Here is a 16,518-nt window from a genome sequence, read left to right on the forward strand (position 1 = left end):
CATTGAAAAGTTTTGTTTCTCCTGAATGCTTTTCTGGAACTCTGACTTAATCTCCAAGAACTAATTTCTCATCGGAGTATGCTGGCTGTTTTGGTAATTTTTAAATGAATAAAATATTATCTTAAACTGTTAGGATGAAAAATCTTAAGAAAAAAAAAGCACCTAATGCAGATGCTAGACCATTCATTATGAAGGAGTTCAATTAACATCCTTGCCCCGTCTTACTTGTTGGAGGACATGAAGTACTATGGTAGCCTGTAAGTTTAGGACTCAGGGTAAAGGAATCCTTTTCTTTGCATCATTATTCTTTGAAAGATTTAAAGGGGAGTGCCGATGAACCTAGTTCTGAGTCGGTTACTTTGACTCATGTGGAGTTTGTACACACAAATAAATATCTGGGTTTGTAGTTATTTATTCCCAAAATTATCTTTCCATTACCATATACTTTTAAAGTTTTACTGTTTGGATTGACGTTTTTCTCTGCTGCTCCTTTTTTTTTTTTTTTTAAATGCGCTTTTTCTTCAACATGAAGCAAAGTAATACCAGGTGTGCAAAATATGTTGTTTGCAGTGAGTTTTTTTTATACGTATGTTAGAGCAGATACAAGTTAGCCTTTGTTTTAGTGCCTTCTATTGTTCTTTGGCAAAGGTAGGCAAGGTTCAGTTATAGAAATACTAACCAGCAAGCCTGGCACAAGCAAGAATTTTAATCCACTTGAACTTTAACAATTTTCAGGCAGACCTGTGGCAGCGTTTGCCATCAAAGGTTCAGCAGGACACTTCCTCCCTAAATTCCCTCCCCCCCAGTCTCTGTTGGCACCTGTAATTGGAGCTAAGCCTTGACTTTGAGCTTGAGGTGAAGTTGTCTGACTTTTGAACCACGGGAAGAAGTATACAATACAGCTCTAAAGTGGAACTAAGTTTCTAAGTAGCAAAATGTCAGCAGAAAAGCAGAAACTGTGCTTTTGACAGATAGAAAGTCAGGTTTTGGAAAGGCACACAAAAAAAGAAAAAGGCATTGACTTCAGCTGTCCCAGTTTTGAACTTCTTGACCACAGTGTGTATTTCTCTTTTGTATTGTATTTCCCATTTAGTTCTGTATCTGCTCCAAGACGGTTCTAATAGTAACTTCAAGCATTTTAACTCTGTCTTGTGCAAATGCACTGCTATATGTATATTGCTAGGAGATGAAGAAACATTCTGACATTGAAAAGATTTCTTGAGCTATTTAGCAGAATATCTTTAAAATAAATATATGCTTTGACAGAAAGGTGGTTGTGTGTTTTAGGGATTTTCCTTAATAGGTGAGTTTTAAGAGATATTTTGAACACTGTGTATCTATTCAATTAATAAAATATTTTATTTGAGGCCTGCTGTTTTCATGAAATACAATGCAGAAATGGATTAGAAAACTAGATGAGTCATACAATGGTCAAGAAAACCCAGCTGCTAAGTAACATTGCTTTATCGCATTTTTTGACTCTTTAATAATAAATGCCATTATATAATACTTAAGAAAGTTAGTGCTGAGAGCTACATACGTAAACAGTTGATTTCAGAGTATGACGATTAAGTTGATTTAAAAGACAGTCTGCATAGATTGCTTTCCTGTCTTTTATCATGTTGATTTGGTGCTAATACGCAGTTGTAAAGAGAATTTATTTAAATATAGCCGGGGTGGAAGTTTCTTAAAATTCTAGGACTTCTAAAAATATTATGAGAGACAGTATTTTTCAAACTTTATTTTAATTCATATTTAAGCAAAATAATATATTTGAGAATGTGCTGGCTTGTTTCCTGCCCCCAAACCCTTGGTACCACCACCCTCTTTTGGAGTGTCTGAGGAGTCTAAAAGGTGAAATTTCTTTCTTGGTGCCATTTGTTTTCAGTCATAGAGCTGGCAGTGGAAAACATTTTATACAATACTAACTGCAGGTATGGGGACAGGAATTTTTTTGAAGTATAGATGTAAAATACTAGTGTAACCATTTGACAATAGGCTTTCAGAACTCATTAGAAGAAATCTAAGCTTGCTTTTGTGAAGGTACACTTCAGTTATCCATTATTTGAACTCCACTCAGTGGAGCATAACAATGCAAAATTAGGATATTTTCACTGGGCATTAATTTAAACTTTTTGTTTAGGTAATAGACTGTTGTATACCTTGCACACAACTTCATAAACACACTGAGACCAAAATAAGAATTAAAAAGTAAGAGCACTGGTTCAGCTCAGTAGATCACTTATGGTAGCTAGTTACCGTAAATACTTTTTTCTACTTGCATTTAAAAAGAAAACATTTATGTTTCAGTCAAGTGTCAATAACATTTAGATTTATGTGTAAAGACGTATGTGAGTTGATTAAACCTGATTATCTTAGCAGAATAAGCTGTTTTTCACAGAACTGAGAAGTGCTTCACTGAAAGAAGAGCTGTTGCTTTAACATCCCAGTCCTTGGACAGCTGCTGTTTTGCTGCATGAATATAGTCAGATGAAATAAAATGGAACAAAATGTTGGAATCTTCTATTTTTCCTTTTTTTTTCTTGAAAAGTCAGATATAAAATAGCTGGTAGTAATCTTTCCCAACTGTTAATATGACAGTGCAAGAAACTATAATTGCTGGCTGATTCAGGTTTGCTTCATCTTGATAAATCAAACATATTGATACAGAGTCGAGCAAATCCAGGAGAGGTTTTTATGGGCTGAGCTCTCCGATGTGCTCGAGGCGGTCGCTCGGGCCCTATGGCACATGGCCGCAGTCCTTGCACAGCCCTTGGCAGGGCTTGTGGGCCCCTTTGCTTGCTCCCCCGGAGCTGTGCGGCGACCTGCCTTTCCTGTAGCTGCGTCTCCAGCCTGGCTGAATGGGTGACGGGGACTCTCTCCGCTGTGGGCAGCAGGTACAGGCGCTCGCGTTCAGAAAGCGGCTAGTAGATGCGGACAGAAGCAAAAGGCTCCTGGGGCCAGCCATTGCTGTCAGCAGCAGGCCACCAGAAGTTCTTAACAGGTGACTCCTGTGGAAATTTCCCCCCAGAATTCCCTGAAGCAGCAACCAGGTTAACTCCTGCAAGGACTGCTCTGCCTGTGTTGGCTGCCTCGTTTGCTGCACTGTCCTAAAATACGGTTTGTGGAGCCACATTTTGTATTTGACTCGCTCACCTGTTTTCAGTTTCATTTTAGGAGGTGTTATTTGTAATTAGTGTTCCTTTCACTGTTACTTGCTATATATAGCTATGGGTGAGGAATTAATCTTCATGCTCAACTGGAATATTATTTTCATTTTTCAAACAGTTGTCTTCTCCTTTTCTTCCTTCCTTGTACAGGAATATAAGGAGAACAAAATCAGGAGGTAGATATGTTACCAAGTGGCATATATCAAAATATTAACATTAAAAAGTTCAGAAAGTGCTGTCCAAAAACTCTGGTATGTGCTACTGTTTCATGGTAATAGAATTATGCTCTTTCCCTCTTACCATTCTCAATGGTGATTATTTATCAAGCAAAAAAATGTTGACTGCAGGATATTCCTGTGTCGTCAGTCTTGCATAAGTTTGTCAGAATTACCCGGTGAATGACTAGGCCTCTTAAAAGTATGACACTGATTATCGTTTAACTTAATGAGCATTTCTCACCTCGCTTTCACAGAATGAAGTGTATTCAGGCTTTCTTCACCGAAGGGAAAATATTTACCTCAGAGGAAAAATCGGCATGTAGCACGTAGAGGGAAGGTAGACTTTTTTGTTGGGCATCTATTTAGGTACATGATTATTGGAGAGGAAGGCCATTTCAGGGCATGTTAGTGTCACAGGCACTTCTGTGAAATTACTCTGTGTAAACTTAATGGAACGTTTTCTCTTTTCAGTTGCTTCTGTCCATTATGCAGAGATCATTGTTACAGCACCTGTAATTTAGTCCATGGCAGTGACTTTAAAATCGCATCAGCTCAGTAAAAGGTACACATCTTAATCTAGTGTACAGGCCTGTTATCCTTCACTGGGGATGAAGGTTTTGGTGCTTTTGCTATTCAAGCAAGTGAGCTGTTTTTTCACAGCTGGCCTGCTGTATCCTGTGGAAAATGAACACCTCAGGACCCTCTGTTGGTGTTAATGAAACAGGGCAAGGCATTTATTGCAAGGCAATGTTCTTCCCTTTATTCTTTATTCTTACTGGACCATTATTTTATTTACTGGATACTTGAAGTTGGAGAGAAAACAGTGACAGAGGAGTTTGGTTAGCTGTTTACATAACTAAGTACAAAAAGACCAAATAATGCAGTACTTTGGGGCAAGTCCCAAGTGTTCAGTCATGTGAGGCCCAGGGACTTTCTCGCCTAGAGTTACCAGTATAGGATATCTGGCTTTTCCTAGTAGAATACTAGGCAACGATGGTGAGAATTTGAGATGCATAAATAAAAAGCAATGTTTTTTATTTCACACTCCTGATTTTAATGGATTTGTCTGCCACAGGGGTGTTGAGACACTCCTTTCCTTTTCCTTTCTGTTGAAGTCCAGTCAAAGCAATTCTTTGTGTTATGGGTATTATTTTGGCACTCAAGTTTTGCTGCCTTAAAGACCTGCTTCAAAAGTGTATCGAAAGAGACTGCTGCTGCACCTCACTGGCCATTCGGGTACCTTAATTTCTAAAATTATGCTATTTTTTGTTGTCCCTTCTTGGTAGGTGGGGAAAAGGCTAGTAATATAAATGTGCATTCATACTTTTGTGAGTTCCAAATGCATTTCTTTAGCTCTGTGAAATATCTGGGTATTTTGTGCATAAGTGGCACATAGTTGAATGGAAAGATTATCCTGATAGACGTCAGCAAATAAAAAATTTGGATGCATGATAACCAGTAAGCAAAATAATATGGGGTGTATCACTGGGTAATTATATGTAGGATCCTTGTTTCAAATATAACATAAAGTTTTAGATCTGAGCAGGGAAGATAACCAAGTGATTCTCAGGAAAGGAAACTTGAAAAAGTCCAGTTGTTTAGCTTAGAGAGGCGAGTAGGAGAACAGGATACAGGTAACTACAGAAGGAGGTGATGGTGCTTAATCTCAGTCACAGAATGCTAGACTAGGTAGCAGCCAGATAACATATTACTGACTATTCCTGTTTCCCTTAATAATGTTTGGAAGCTGGGGGCCTGATGTTCATAGTACTGGGAGCCCTAGCACACAATTAGGTTTGTAAGACTGTAGAGCAAAATGTAGCTCTTTTGAGTCCTTAAACATAAATTATGCTGGGAGCGCATTGTAAGGGTCCCGTCCGCTGTCCCCCCATCCGAGTTACTGTCTTGGGATTTCCTATAGAAAGGCTACTTACGCCTGCATTTATGGATTTAATTCAGAGTTTTCTTGATTGTGAGCTGCAATAAAATAGGTGTATTGACAAAGTATTGCCAACAAAGAAGCAATGCATTGTCTTTTTAGCTTAGTGTTAAAAATAACCTCATTATCAAATGACTGGATAAATTGGGCACAAATCTATTGTGTAGCTCAAAATTAGAGGAAATAGAATGTTTAACACCTTATTTTTGAATACATACAACAAAAAGGAATACTGAAATACTACAAATACTTCTTCATCTGAATATTGCAATTATTTTTGTAGCTATCCTTAGAGTTTGTTTGATAGAGCCAAATAGTAATTTCTGTAAAAAGCATGCTAGCGAAACTGCTCACTTGTAATTTTGTTTTCTGTGCTCCTTTAACACTCACGCACTCGTTTTTCAAACTACTATTGGTGTAGGATTTCTAATGTGGGGTTCCTGTTAGCTATTTCAGAGCTCTACCCTAAGAACGAATTTTTGCTCTATACTTAAGGAATGTTGTATCAAGTATCAGTATGCAAAGATTAAATAATACTTTACTATTTTAAAAATTAGAGTTATAGCTAGTTTGCTCAGTGCCCTCACAAACTTAAGTAATAGTATAAAACGCTATTAGTTGCGCTTCTGTAGAACAAGATACAGTACTAGAATCTAGTGCAGATGAACCAAGTATCAGAGATCATAATCAGGAGATGAAAAAATAGTTATGAGGGGAATGAAATATTAACTTTTTACACAGGAACTAGGAACATTTTAAATCTGTTTAAACTGAACTGTCATGCACAAAAATATAATACTTAAAAACTGATATTCATCCCAAGTTAGTATTAAATATTGCAGTGATCAATTTTTTTTTCTTGGAACAGAAAGGTTTGTGAAATGTCAGTTCTGAAATGATGAAAAGTTTGTTTCAGTTTTATAACAGAATCTGGCGGAATTGCCTCTTTTAGGCACTTACCAAACTGATGCCAGAGAATCCGTGCATTTTAACGTTCTGCAGGTACTATCATTTCAGACACGATGGAGTCCAGGCTCTGCATCAATTTTAGGTAGTGCCAATACTTGCTGTTTACAACCTGCTTAAAAATGTTGGAATACAGACATGTAGTGCCGTCATCTCCACTCTGTGAGCTGTGTCTCCGCGGAGTTGCACTGTACCGTTGTCATCCTGCTATCTAAAGCATGAGTTCTCATATTCTTAGGCTGGATGAATTGCACAGCTTTTCATTGGCAAAAGGAAATTATCTGATGGGGTCCTTTTCTTGTCACCTGATTGAAATTTGCTGTGCTGCAAGCAGTGGCTTGTGCAGGTTAATTGTACTAGCAGGCTGCTTCTGAAGGGTGAGCATTCCTGGGTGAAAGTGCTTACATCGGTGTAAGAAGCTATCTCCGCTAATCTGTTTTCATGTTTTTGAGGGTGGTGGTGTCAGCCTGTCCTGCCCTAACCCAGTATACAAGTGAAAATCATAGAAGGCGAAGGGGTGCTTATTGGAAATGAAACTGGTGACTGCTAAACATATATGTATAAAGTTGATATCTTCATACAGAATAACAAATAATGCAGACAGATTTGCATTTATTTATTTAAACCAGACTCTTAGTATCGGTATTCTGGGGTTGGAATTGTTTTTGTTTTGTTTTTTTTTTTTAAAGTAGGCATGGGTCACTTCAAAGTTTAGTTGACTCCCTGCAGTGCTGTGCTGCGCTGCCTGATGGGTACCTGATATGGCCATTGACTTTCTGTGGTACAAATCGGATGGATTGTGTTTCTTGCCCAGCATTATGCAGCTTTCAGGAATATATTCTGAGGTTTAGCTAGAAGCGAGGGCTGTGGAGGATTGGAATTAAACCTGACCTGTGTGCCCCTCCTCCCTCCATGGAATGTAAAGCAGCCGAATTATAATGCCCTCTGTCATTCATAAGAATTCTTTCTTCACGATAATCATGAAGATCATGAAATGTGTGAATGTAGCGGTATTTGAAGTGAGGTTTATTTCCAACTAAAATTAACACAAATACTTGTAAAATAGGAGAAATAAGGTTTTGAGTTGCAACTTAATTTGCATGTATCATTTAATGATGAGTTTTCTTGTCAGGTGGACTCAAAACATATGCATATTTTTAAAATGTCATATTTTATCCTGAGTCTATTTAAAATGGCCATTGCATGTTACCAAATAGTAGAATGGCAGCTGATTCTCTGACTCAGTTGTGCCAAACTTAAGACTTGGATCTGCTTTTAAGTGGCTTTTAGTAAGTCACCTTGTGTGGGTGAAGACTGTTAAAACAAACATTTGTGTAATTGTGATGTATTTGCGATTTTATGAATATTTTCACTGCTATGGATTCTGATGCAATAAACAATGTGTTATACCACTGATTGAATCCAGCCTGGTATTAGAAAGGGGAGGGCTGCAAAGGGTTTAGAGCACAATGCAGGAAGGTACTGTGTGCCTCGCTTGGCGTAACTGACTAATCTCTTACGGTTAGTTGTGGATAGAAGCATCTTTGTAATTGGTATGATACCTGTGAAACAGAAGTCAATCTTCCTGTTGATCTACTAAGAAAAAGTTTTATTGTGATGGAATTTTTTCCCTAGAGAGTGAAGTGCTTAGAGTAAATTAGTGAAGGTCGCGAATTGCAGTGAAGGTCTGCAAAACTTGGAATATTTAGCACTTAACCTGGCCTTTAAGGCTTGTACAGCATTTGAGACATCTCTCTAATTATATTGACGCTTTTATTTGAGTTTAAAAATCGCAGATGTCTAAAACATTGTAGCAGTAGTAGACTGTGTTGGAAGGTCGATGACCAGCCCTTGTCACTAGGGCAGGGAGCAGCACTGGGAGCCTCCTGCGTCTGCAGCTTGTCCGTAGTGAACTGCACCCATTCCTGTGGGTGCTACACTTCCTTCTCTGCGAGGTTTTGGTCAGGGTGCTTGTTTTGGTCTGTGTAATTTTTGGCACACCTCTGCTCTTACACCCACTCCTCCTTGGTTCTGTGGCCATTGTGACATCATAGTGCAGAACCCATGGGTGCTGCTTGGCCTGCTGGGTCACCCCCCTGCCTGGCCAGCACCCACGCTCCACATTTACCTTCTGTGTGCTGACCTTTTTGGGCTCTGCCCCACTTTGAAGGAGAAGAGTTAGATGTTAAATTTTACTTCGTAAAATGAAACTAAATTTCAGATTTGTGATGAACTCTGCTGTGCTGGACTGTCTGTTCTGAGAGACTCTGATGTGCTTCCCTTCGGCAGCTCTAAGATCTTCAGCATTAGAGCACTCAAGAAGCATTCATGGACTGGCAATATTATGTTATGGTACAATTAAATACTTTGCTGTAAGGGAAGAGAACACCCGATGTTGTGGGACTCTTCTCCAGTCGGCTGTCAAGTAGTTGTTACAGATTTCACTTGGTCATTGAGGACAACTGAAGTATATTTTCACCCCTGCACTTTCAACAACTTCACTGGGTTAGAGGTAATCGTTGAAATAATGAAGCAATACATAGGAGTGTAGAGGTTAAACTGGAAGTTGGAGGTAAGTCTACTGTTTAGATTTTTTTGAAGACACACTTTATAGTATTCGCGCATCCAAACTAACGTTGGCAGGATGCCATTATAGCCATGATAATATCCCACAAAGGGATTTATTTGTTAATATCTGTTTAAGAGTAAGAATATATTTTTTTCAGTGATAGTATACATTTTGATAGTTTACATTTCAGCAAAGATTTTAGGCATGGAATTGGTAGGTATTTTAGTTTAAAGAAATTTTGCCTTGTTAATTGTGGAAATGATTTGATTGTTGTTTCCTTTAGTAAACCTTTACCTATTTTTAGTGGTCTTATTTTTGTTAAACATTAGTCTTTCTTTCTTTCTTTCTTTCTTTCTTTCTTTCTTTCTTTCTTTCTTTCTTTCTTTCTTTCTTTCTTTCTTTCTTTCTTTCTTTCTTTCTTTCTTTCTTTCTTTCTTTCTTTCTTTCTTTCTTTCTTTCTTTCTTTCTTTCTTTCTTTCGCACTTTCGCACTTTTCCTTGTGTAACGCTGCACATACTTCCCTTTGTTCTTTTTAATGAGAGGTTGCTTTCTGTTTTCATTGGGTTCAGTTGCATTCGTGATTATTATTCACTATGGAAAAATCTGGGAAAATAACTGGATTTTCAGGCAAAACAGTGAGAGGAACTGACACAAATCACTACACCTAGAAAATAAAAAAGTCAGGGTTTTTTTTGCTAGTTTTACTTATTCATTTTCTCTTTTACCAATATGAGAGTTTAAAAAGCAGTCATGAAAATTCATCGTAAGTATAGACTGGCAAAATATACTAAAATGGAACAAATGTCTAATTTATACTTGAGGTTAAAAATAATATGGATCTGCTGCAACTGGTATGGACTTTTTTAGTCACAGAACGCATTAGGTCTACAGTGTAATTATTGCTGATCCTGACTAATGACTGTTTTGGGGATTATCTCTTTTGGAGTCAGCCATCTGCTGTGGTTAGAGTAATAAACTAACTAAACATAATTAAGGGTTGACTTAGTTTGAAAGCAAAAGTGTATACGTTTCTCGGAAAAGAGTATAATTTCTTCAGTTGAAAATCATTCAGAAATACCAATATTCCAGTTTTCTATTAATGACTTTAAACAAGCAGCTGAACTAGAGGTTGAAAATGCATCCCTCCCCAAACCACCCCAATCCCCTGCAAACTGAAACAGAAAGAGTGGGGAGGGTGGGAGGAAGGAGGGGATCCTTAAAAGGGCAGTTCATTACTATTCTCCCAGTTCTTATTTGATGCTATATTACCAGTTCAAACAGATGGCTTACATTGGTTAAAAGCTTGCAAGTATAGCTAAATTTACATTTCTGTATTAAAAAAAAGTATTGATTTACCACAGATATCTTCCCATTTATGACCTGAATGTGGATTGCTTATAGGTGGTTCTTAACTGTGCTATTGGTAGAATACATCAGATGGTAAAAACCTTATTTTCATGTTGTATCATTACACACAACATGACAACATTTTTTTTGGGGGGTGGCGGGTGGCGCGGCAGGGAATTGGAGAGTTCTGGATGTTTTTGTCAGGTAACATAAGTAAAACATAAAGTTTCAATCATGAGTTCTGAATGCAGTGCATTAAAGCTTAGAAATACCTTACTGTTTACAAGTGATTTACTGCAATAATACCATTATGATGTGTTTCTTCTTTCCCTTATGCCATCCATATATACAGTAAATTCACTGTGCCATACTTACAATGAATACCAAAATAAAACAAAACCATAGGTTTTTGTACAAGGACTGCCTTTTGGCCTCACCTAAGTTCTGTCATTCATAGTGTCTAAAAAATGTACTTTGTTGTATTCAATTATGTGAATGACTTCGTATATTGATCTCACTATATATACTAAAGATGATAAATTTTTGGTAGTGTGAAATAATGCCTGTGTTTGCAAATGCTACAGACTTAAATCTGTAGATACGGATATACAGGTATTTTTCTTAATTATTACCCTTAGGAATAATTATAAAATTTAATGCACATAATATATCGTTTTAAAGTCTACAGTATATGCAGTATTTTTCTGTAGCCTGCTTCCACTGACTAGCAGTTTTGCTGAATTATATTCACAGATTACTAAAAATCAATGAGGTATTCTTTAACTGTGGATAGAAAATGTTTAATTGGAGAAAAGCATGTATTTAGGAGCACCGAATTAAAAATTTAAAATGTGTAATAATATTTTGCTGTGATAAATTCTCTGAAGGAAATAGTTCCTGTGATTTCGACTGTTGTTCTGAAGTAAAAGTTCATCACCCTCCTCCTATTCGGTACAGTAGTAGATACTTCTTTGCACCCGATCAGGGAGCACATGAAAACGTGTGGTAAATTGGGCTGTAAAGAACAAAAGCAACGAAGTCTTTCGGCACTGTTCTCTGCAGAGTGGTTGTTTGCGGTTTGTGTAAAGGGTAGGCGGTTCTATGTGATCTACTGTAGTTCCCTTGTTAGCAGAATTGTCACTGTGGGAAGGTAGTATCTTTTGTTCTGCCAGCTAGCAAAGTCTAGAGACTTTATCCGGTACGTAGAAATTGCCACATATAAAAATTATTAGTGATAAGGAATTAATGATTTAGGTAAAATGGGCACAGCGTATTTTCCAGATACTGTGTGTGTTTCTTTGTGACTTTTGCTTCTGTATTTCCTTTGGCTTTTTAAGAGTCACTTTTATTGACTGAGAGGTACCAAGGATACTGCATTGTTCTGGACAAGTAGATAAGCGCTTTTATGCTGGCTTTCCAAATGATTATTTGGGAGGTCACTGTTTAACATAACTTTGGATCAGAAGTGCTGCTTATACATTAGTTTTCTAGATTGAATAAAATAGAATTTGGAAAAGTGTCTCTCTGGTGTACTTGGAATTCAGTTTTACAAAGACTGGGAGTGAGATTTTATAGCAGTTGTTTGACTTGTGCTTGCTACTTGGCCTCCTCATGTTCACAGTGATAGGTCTGAGAAAGGTTGTTACCGCTAGCTAAAGGAGATGCCAGGACAGGAACCAGTTTCTCACAAGTTTCCCTGTTAGGAGTTAACTGTGCTTAGTCTTTTTGCTTTTGTAATAATAAATGGACTCTGAAAAGATTTCTTCCCTGCCTTATAAGTCTGATCCTGAAACACCTTCAACTCCAGTTCTAGCAGATTGAGTCAGATAGTCTTTTGACACTGTTACCACTATGCTTAGGCATAATTTGCTTGGCTACAATTTTTAAGTATTTGAGAAACTACTTCTCAACAAGCAGTACTTTTAATAAAAATTTTACTGTGTGTGTTTCTTAAAATACACATGTTTGTTCAGTGAAATAAGTCTGGCAACTTTTGAGTTAGGCAATTCATGGCCCAAGTGAAAAGGCCTTGATTTATAGGAAAAACTCTCCAGGAATAATAAAAGCTAGCAACTTACAGTAGTTCTTATACTACCTCACCATAATTGCTGGGTCTTTTTCTAAATTGAGAGCCTACATACAGACTTTTTGGCATGCATTGCAGATTCTTTAAAGCTGGGGTCTGTCAGGGAGCAGCAAGAGCAGGGCTGCTCTGCCAGGAGGGACAAGCTGGCAAGTCAAGGATGATGCAGGCAGTGCTCTTCCTGACCCTGGCATGGTCCCACAGGATCTGAACGCTGTGCTCACAGGGTCCAGACAAAATAAAGGAATCTGTCGAGCTAAGGGTCCATCCGGTGGTCTGATCAGGAGTAGCAGAGGGTAGGAGCTGATGCAGACTTGGAGGGAAGCATGAGATGTGGGCACAGACCAGACTGCAGAGCTACGACCTAACTCAGGCCAGGGCTGAAGGCGCCAGCCTGAGCCAAACAGAGCTTCTGAGCAGAGTGTGTGGGTGGTAGTCCCCAGTGAGGCTGTGGGCATTCAAGTTGAAATGTGATGTAGCCCACAACAGCGCTACCTAATCCCCTTACTGCTGCAGTTGAGCTAGATTCCCCAGATGACTGGGTGCTGCTCATGTGATGTGCCTCTCATGTGAAGGTCTTGTGGAGCCACTCAAGAATCGAGCGTAGATCCTGAGGCATGGTCAGCGCAGACATGCCTGTAGTCCCCTTGTGCTTTAATTTCCTGACGCAGAAGACAGACATTTATCTTCTCTCTTATAGATATGGAGTCTGGAGAGCGGTTAACGTCATCGCCAGTCTCCTCTACTGCAGCTGCTTCAACTCCAGTGTCTTCTACACTGTCTGTAGCTTCAGCGATATCGAAAGGTGGCCTTTCCACTGGAGCTGCGTCACTGAGTTCCACAATCAACACATGCGGTAAAAATGACTCAATTATATATTGGAATGTGATTTTAGTGTTTTTCAAGACTTGTAATTATTATTGCAAGCCAAATATAATAAGGTTGCACAGATGCATCGAGGAAAAATGTTTGGGTGGTTCCCCCCCCCCCCCCCCCCCCCGAGTGACATTCATATCATGTGAATAAATTTTACACAGTACTTGTTTATTGAAGGAATGAAATTAATTTAAAATTGCCTATTTCAAATGTGAAAGAAATTTTCAGTTTGCAAAGCTGCCTCGGAAGCCAGAATTAGTTTAAGGATTGATCTAGCAAACTCTCTGTGCCACTTTCAGATTCAGATCTAATAATCAACTTCTTGAATGTACATAATGTTCTCAGTATTCAAGCCCAACCCCTACTGTATTTTTATATCTGGAGGAGTGCTTCTAATGTAATTTGAGATTGAACAGGTGAATTTCAAAGTACTGTAATGTTAGTCTTGACTAGAGTAAAACATCTTGTCTTGAATCAGAAACTTAGATGGATGATTCTTCAGGCAAGAATCTCATTTTTGTGAATGAAGCTTGTATTTTAGCTGAACAATGCATATGTCATCAACAGAACAAGAAATGGTAAATAACTCTTCCCTGCTGTTCCTTTCTTCACTTTGAAGAACAAATCATGCACATTCTTTTTGTTAGCCTGAGTACTACTAAAGATATACAGTAAATAAGAAGTTTTTCAGCTTCAATTCATGTTAATCCACTACTTCCGGAACAAACTTGGTTTTTGCAGTAGAGAGAGCAAGCATGTGTTCTCCAAACTGAAAAACTCTTCTGCCCTGATACTATAGAACCAGTAGATTCTGACTGCCCTGCTATAGCCTGTGTTTGTTCATTTGCAGCTTCTCTGGGAAGTAAAAATAGAAACCAGAATGACACTGTACCTAGAATTGTGTTACCTATTACCTAGAACTATTTATTTTAATTACTCTAAAATTGGCCAGAAAAGCTCTTAACTAAAACTGATCCAGAACAAATAACAATGTTTTTTATTTTTCAGTACCCCACTACAGATTCAAATCCAAAAGACTTCTTGTGCCCATGTTCGTTAGCCCATGCCATTTGAAATGGTTCTCTGTGGTGGTTCCCAGAATGTTGGAGGAGTTCATTTACATATGGCTATAAACATACAGTCCCAAACTGAGGATTTATGTGACTCATCTACCTCTCCTTGCTGCCTTTGCTTTGTAGCTGTTACAGAACGTGATTTTGTCTTCTGTAACATTGTAGGATATATATTTGATCTGTCAAGATATAGTAAGACTAAAGTGGATGAATTATGTATTAAAAGATACTAAACTGTCAGTTTGTTTCTTCATTAGAAAATCCAGGTAGTCCTTAAGTAGTTTTTAAAATTTAATTATAAAATTTTACTTTTTTTTTTTTTTAAAATTAATTTCTGTCTGATAGCTAATAGTTATAAAGACTGATAGTAACTCCCAGTATTCATTGGTTGTTTCCATTTAGGGTTATTTTTAAATGGTCAGGTCCTTTGTCTGGTTGCATCTGATCTTTAAGAACATAGATATTTTCTCAAGGACACTTTATATTTCTAAAAACAAGCTGGAATGTAGGTTACCTTTAGTAATGTCCCGTCAGTTTTATTTATGAGTATATCCATTTCTCTGCCTGGCACAGTACAGTATGGTTACTCTTGCATCTACTCTGAAGCAGTATACGCTGTCCTAGAGAAACTCCACAGAAGTGTTTATGCTGTCAAACAGCCAAATACTGTTTTCCTATCACAGAATCACAGACTGGTGGGAGTTGGCAGGGCCCTCTGGAGATCATCCTGTCCAACCCCCTGCTTGAGCAGGCACACCCAGAGCAGGGGGCACAGGACCGTGTCCAGGCAGCGTTTGAATGTCTCCAGGGAAGGGACCCCACAGCTTCTCTGGGCAGCCTGTGCCACTGCTCTGGCACCCGCACAGGGAAGGAGTCTTTTTCTCATGTTTAGCTGGAACTTTTTGTGTTCCAACCTGTGCCCATTGCCCCTTGGCCTGTCGTTGGGCACCACTGAGAAGAGTCTAGTCCCATCCCCCTGACACCCACCCTTCAGATATTTATAAGCACTGATGAGATCCCCCTCAGCCTTCTCTTCTCCAGGCTGAACAAATGCAGGTCCCCCCGCCTTTCTTCATAAGGGAGATGCTCCAGTCCCCTGATCATCTTGGTAGCTCTGTGCTGGACTTGCTCCAGCAGTTCCCTGTCTTTCTTGAACTGGGGAGCCCAGAACTGGACCCAGCACTGCAGGTGTGGCCTCACTGGGGCAGAGTAGAGGGAGAGGATAACCTTCCTCACCCTGCTGGCCACAATCCTTTAATGCACCCCAGGACACTGTTGGCCTTCTTGGCCCCAAGGGCCCGGTGCTGGCTCAGGGTCACCTTGCTGCCCCCCAGCACCCCCAGGGCCTTCTCAGCAGAGCCGCTCTCCAGCAGGTCCCCCCCAGCCTGTGCTGGTGTGGGGGTTGTTCCTCCCCAGGGGCGGGACCTTGCACTGGCTCTTGTTGAACTCCATGAGGTTCCCTCGGGCCCAGCTCTCCAGCCTGTCCAGGTCTCGCTGGATGGCAGCACAGCCTTCTGGTGCATCAGCCACTCCTCCCAGCTTGGTGTCGTCAGCACACTTGCTGAGGGGACGCTTGGTCCCTTTGTCCAGGCCATTGATGAATATGTTGAACAGGACTGGACCCAGCACAGACCCCTGGGGTACACCGCTAGTTACAGGCCTCCGTGCAGACTCTGCCTCGTTGATCATGACCCTCTGAGCGCTGCTGCCCAGCCAGTTCTCCATCCACCTCACTGTCCTCTCATCTAATCCATGCTTCCTAAGCTTACCTATGACGATATTATGGGAGACAGTGTTGAATGCCTTGCTCAAGTCAAGGTAACCATTCGCTGCTCTCCCTTTGTCGACCCAGCCGGTTGTGCCATCGTAGAAGGCTATCAGGTTGGTCAAACCTGATTTCCCCTTGGTGAATCCATGTTGACTACTTTTGATAACCTCATTTTCCTGTACATGCCTGGAGATGACCTCCAGGATGAACTGCTCCATCACCTTTCCAGGGATGGAGGTGAGGCTGGCCGGCCTATAGTTTCCCAGGTCCTCCTTCTTGCCCTTTTTGAAGACTGGACTGACACTGGCTACCCTCCAGTCCTTGAGCACCTCTCCTGTCTTCCACAGCCTTTCAGAGATGATGGAGAGTGGCTCAGCAAGAACATCCGCCAGCTTCCGCGGCACTCGTGGATGCGTGCCGTCGGGGCTCATGGATTTGTGAGGATCCAGTTTGCCTAAATGATCTCTGACCTAATCCTTCTCAACCAAGGGGAAGTCTTCCTTTCTGCA

The 16,518-nt window shown here is 39.7% G+C and overlaps 1 protein-coding gene across 29 annotated transcripts in view; it reads left to right on the forward strand.

Moving 5' to 3' along the window:
• The window catches only part of BAZ2B (bromodomain adjacent to zinc finger domain 2B), a 164,033-nt gene that overhangs the window by 66,084 nt on the left and 81,431 nt on the right, over window positions 1–16,518 (forward strand). For all 29 annotated transcript variants that reach the window (XM_075092630.1, XM_075092643.1, XM_075092634.1 and 26 more), the window contains one exon: window positions 12,993–13,148. In XM_075092630.1, coding sequence (XP_074948731.1) covers window positions 12,995–13,148 — 154 coding nt within the window. In that variant the 5' untranslated portion in view covers window positions 12,993–12,994. The remainder of the gene's footprint in view (window positions 1–12,992; window positions 13,149–16,518) is intronic.

This window comes from Phalacrocorax aristotelis, chromosome 5, assembly GCF_949628215.1.
Source record: "Phalacrocorax aristotelis chromosome 5, bGulAri2.1, whole genome shotgun sequence".
NCBI classification, from domain to species: domain Eukaryota; kingdom Metazoa; phylum Chordata; class Aves; order Suliformes; family Phalacrocoracidae; genus Phalacrocorax; species Phalacrocorax aristotelis.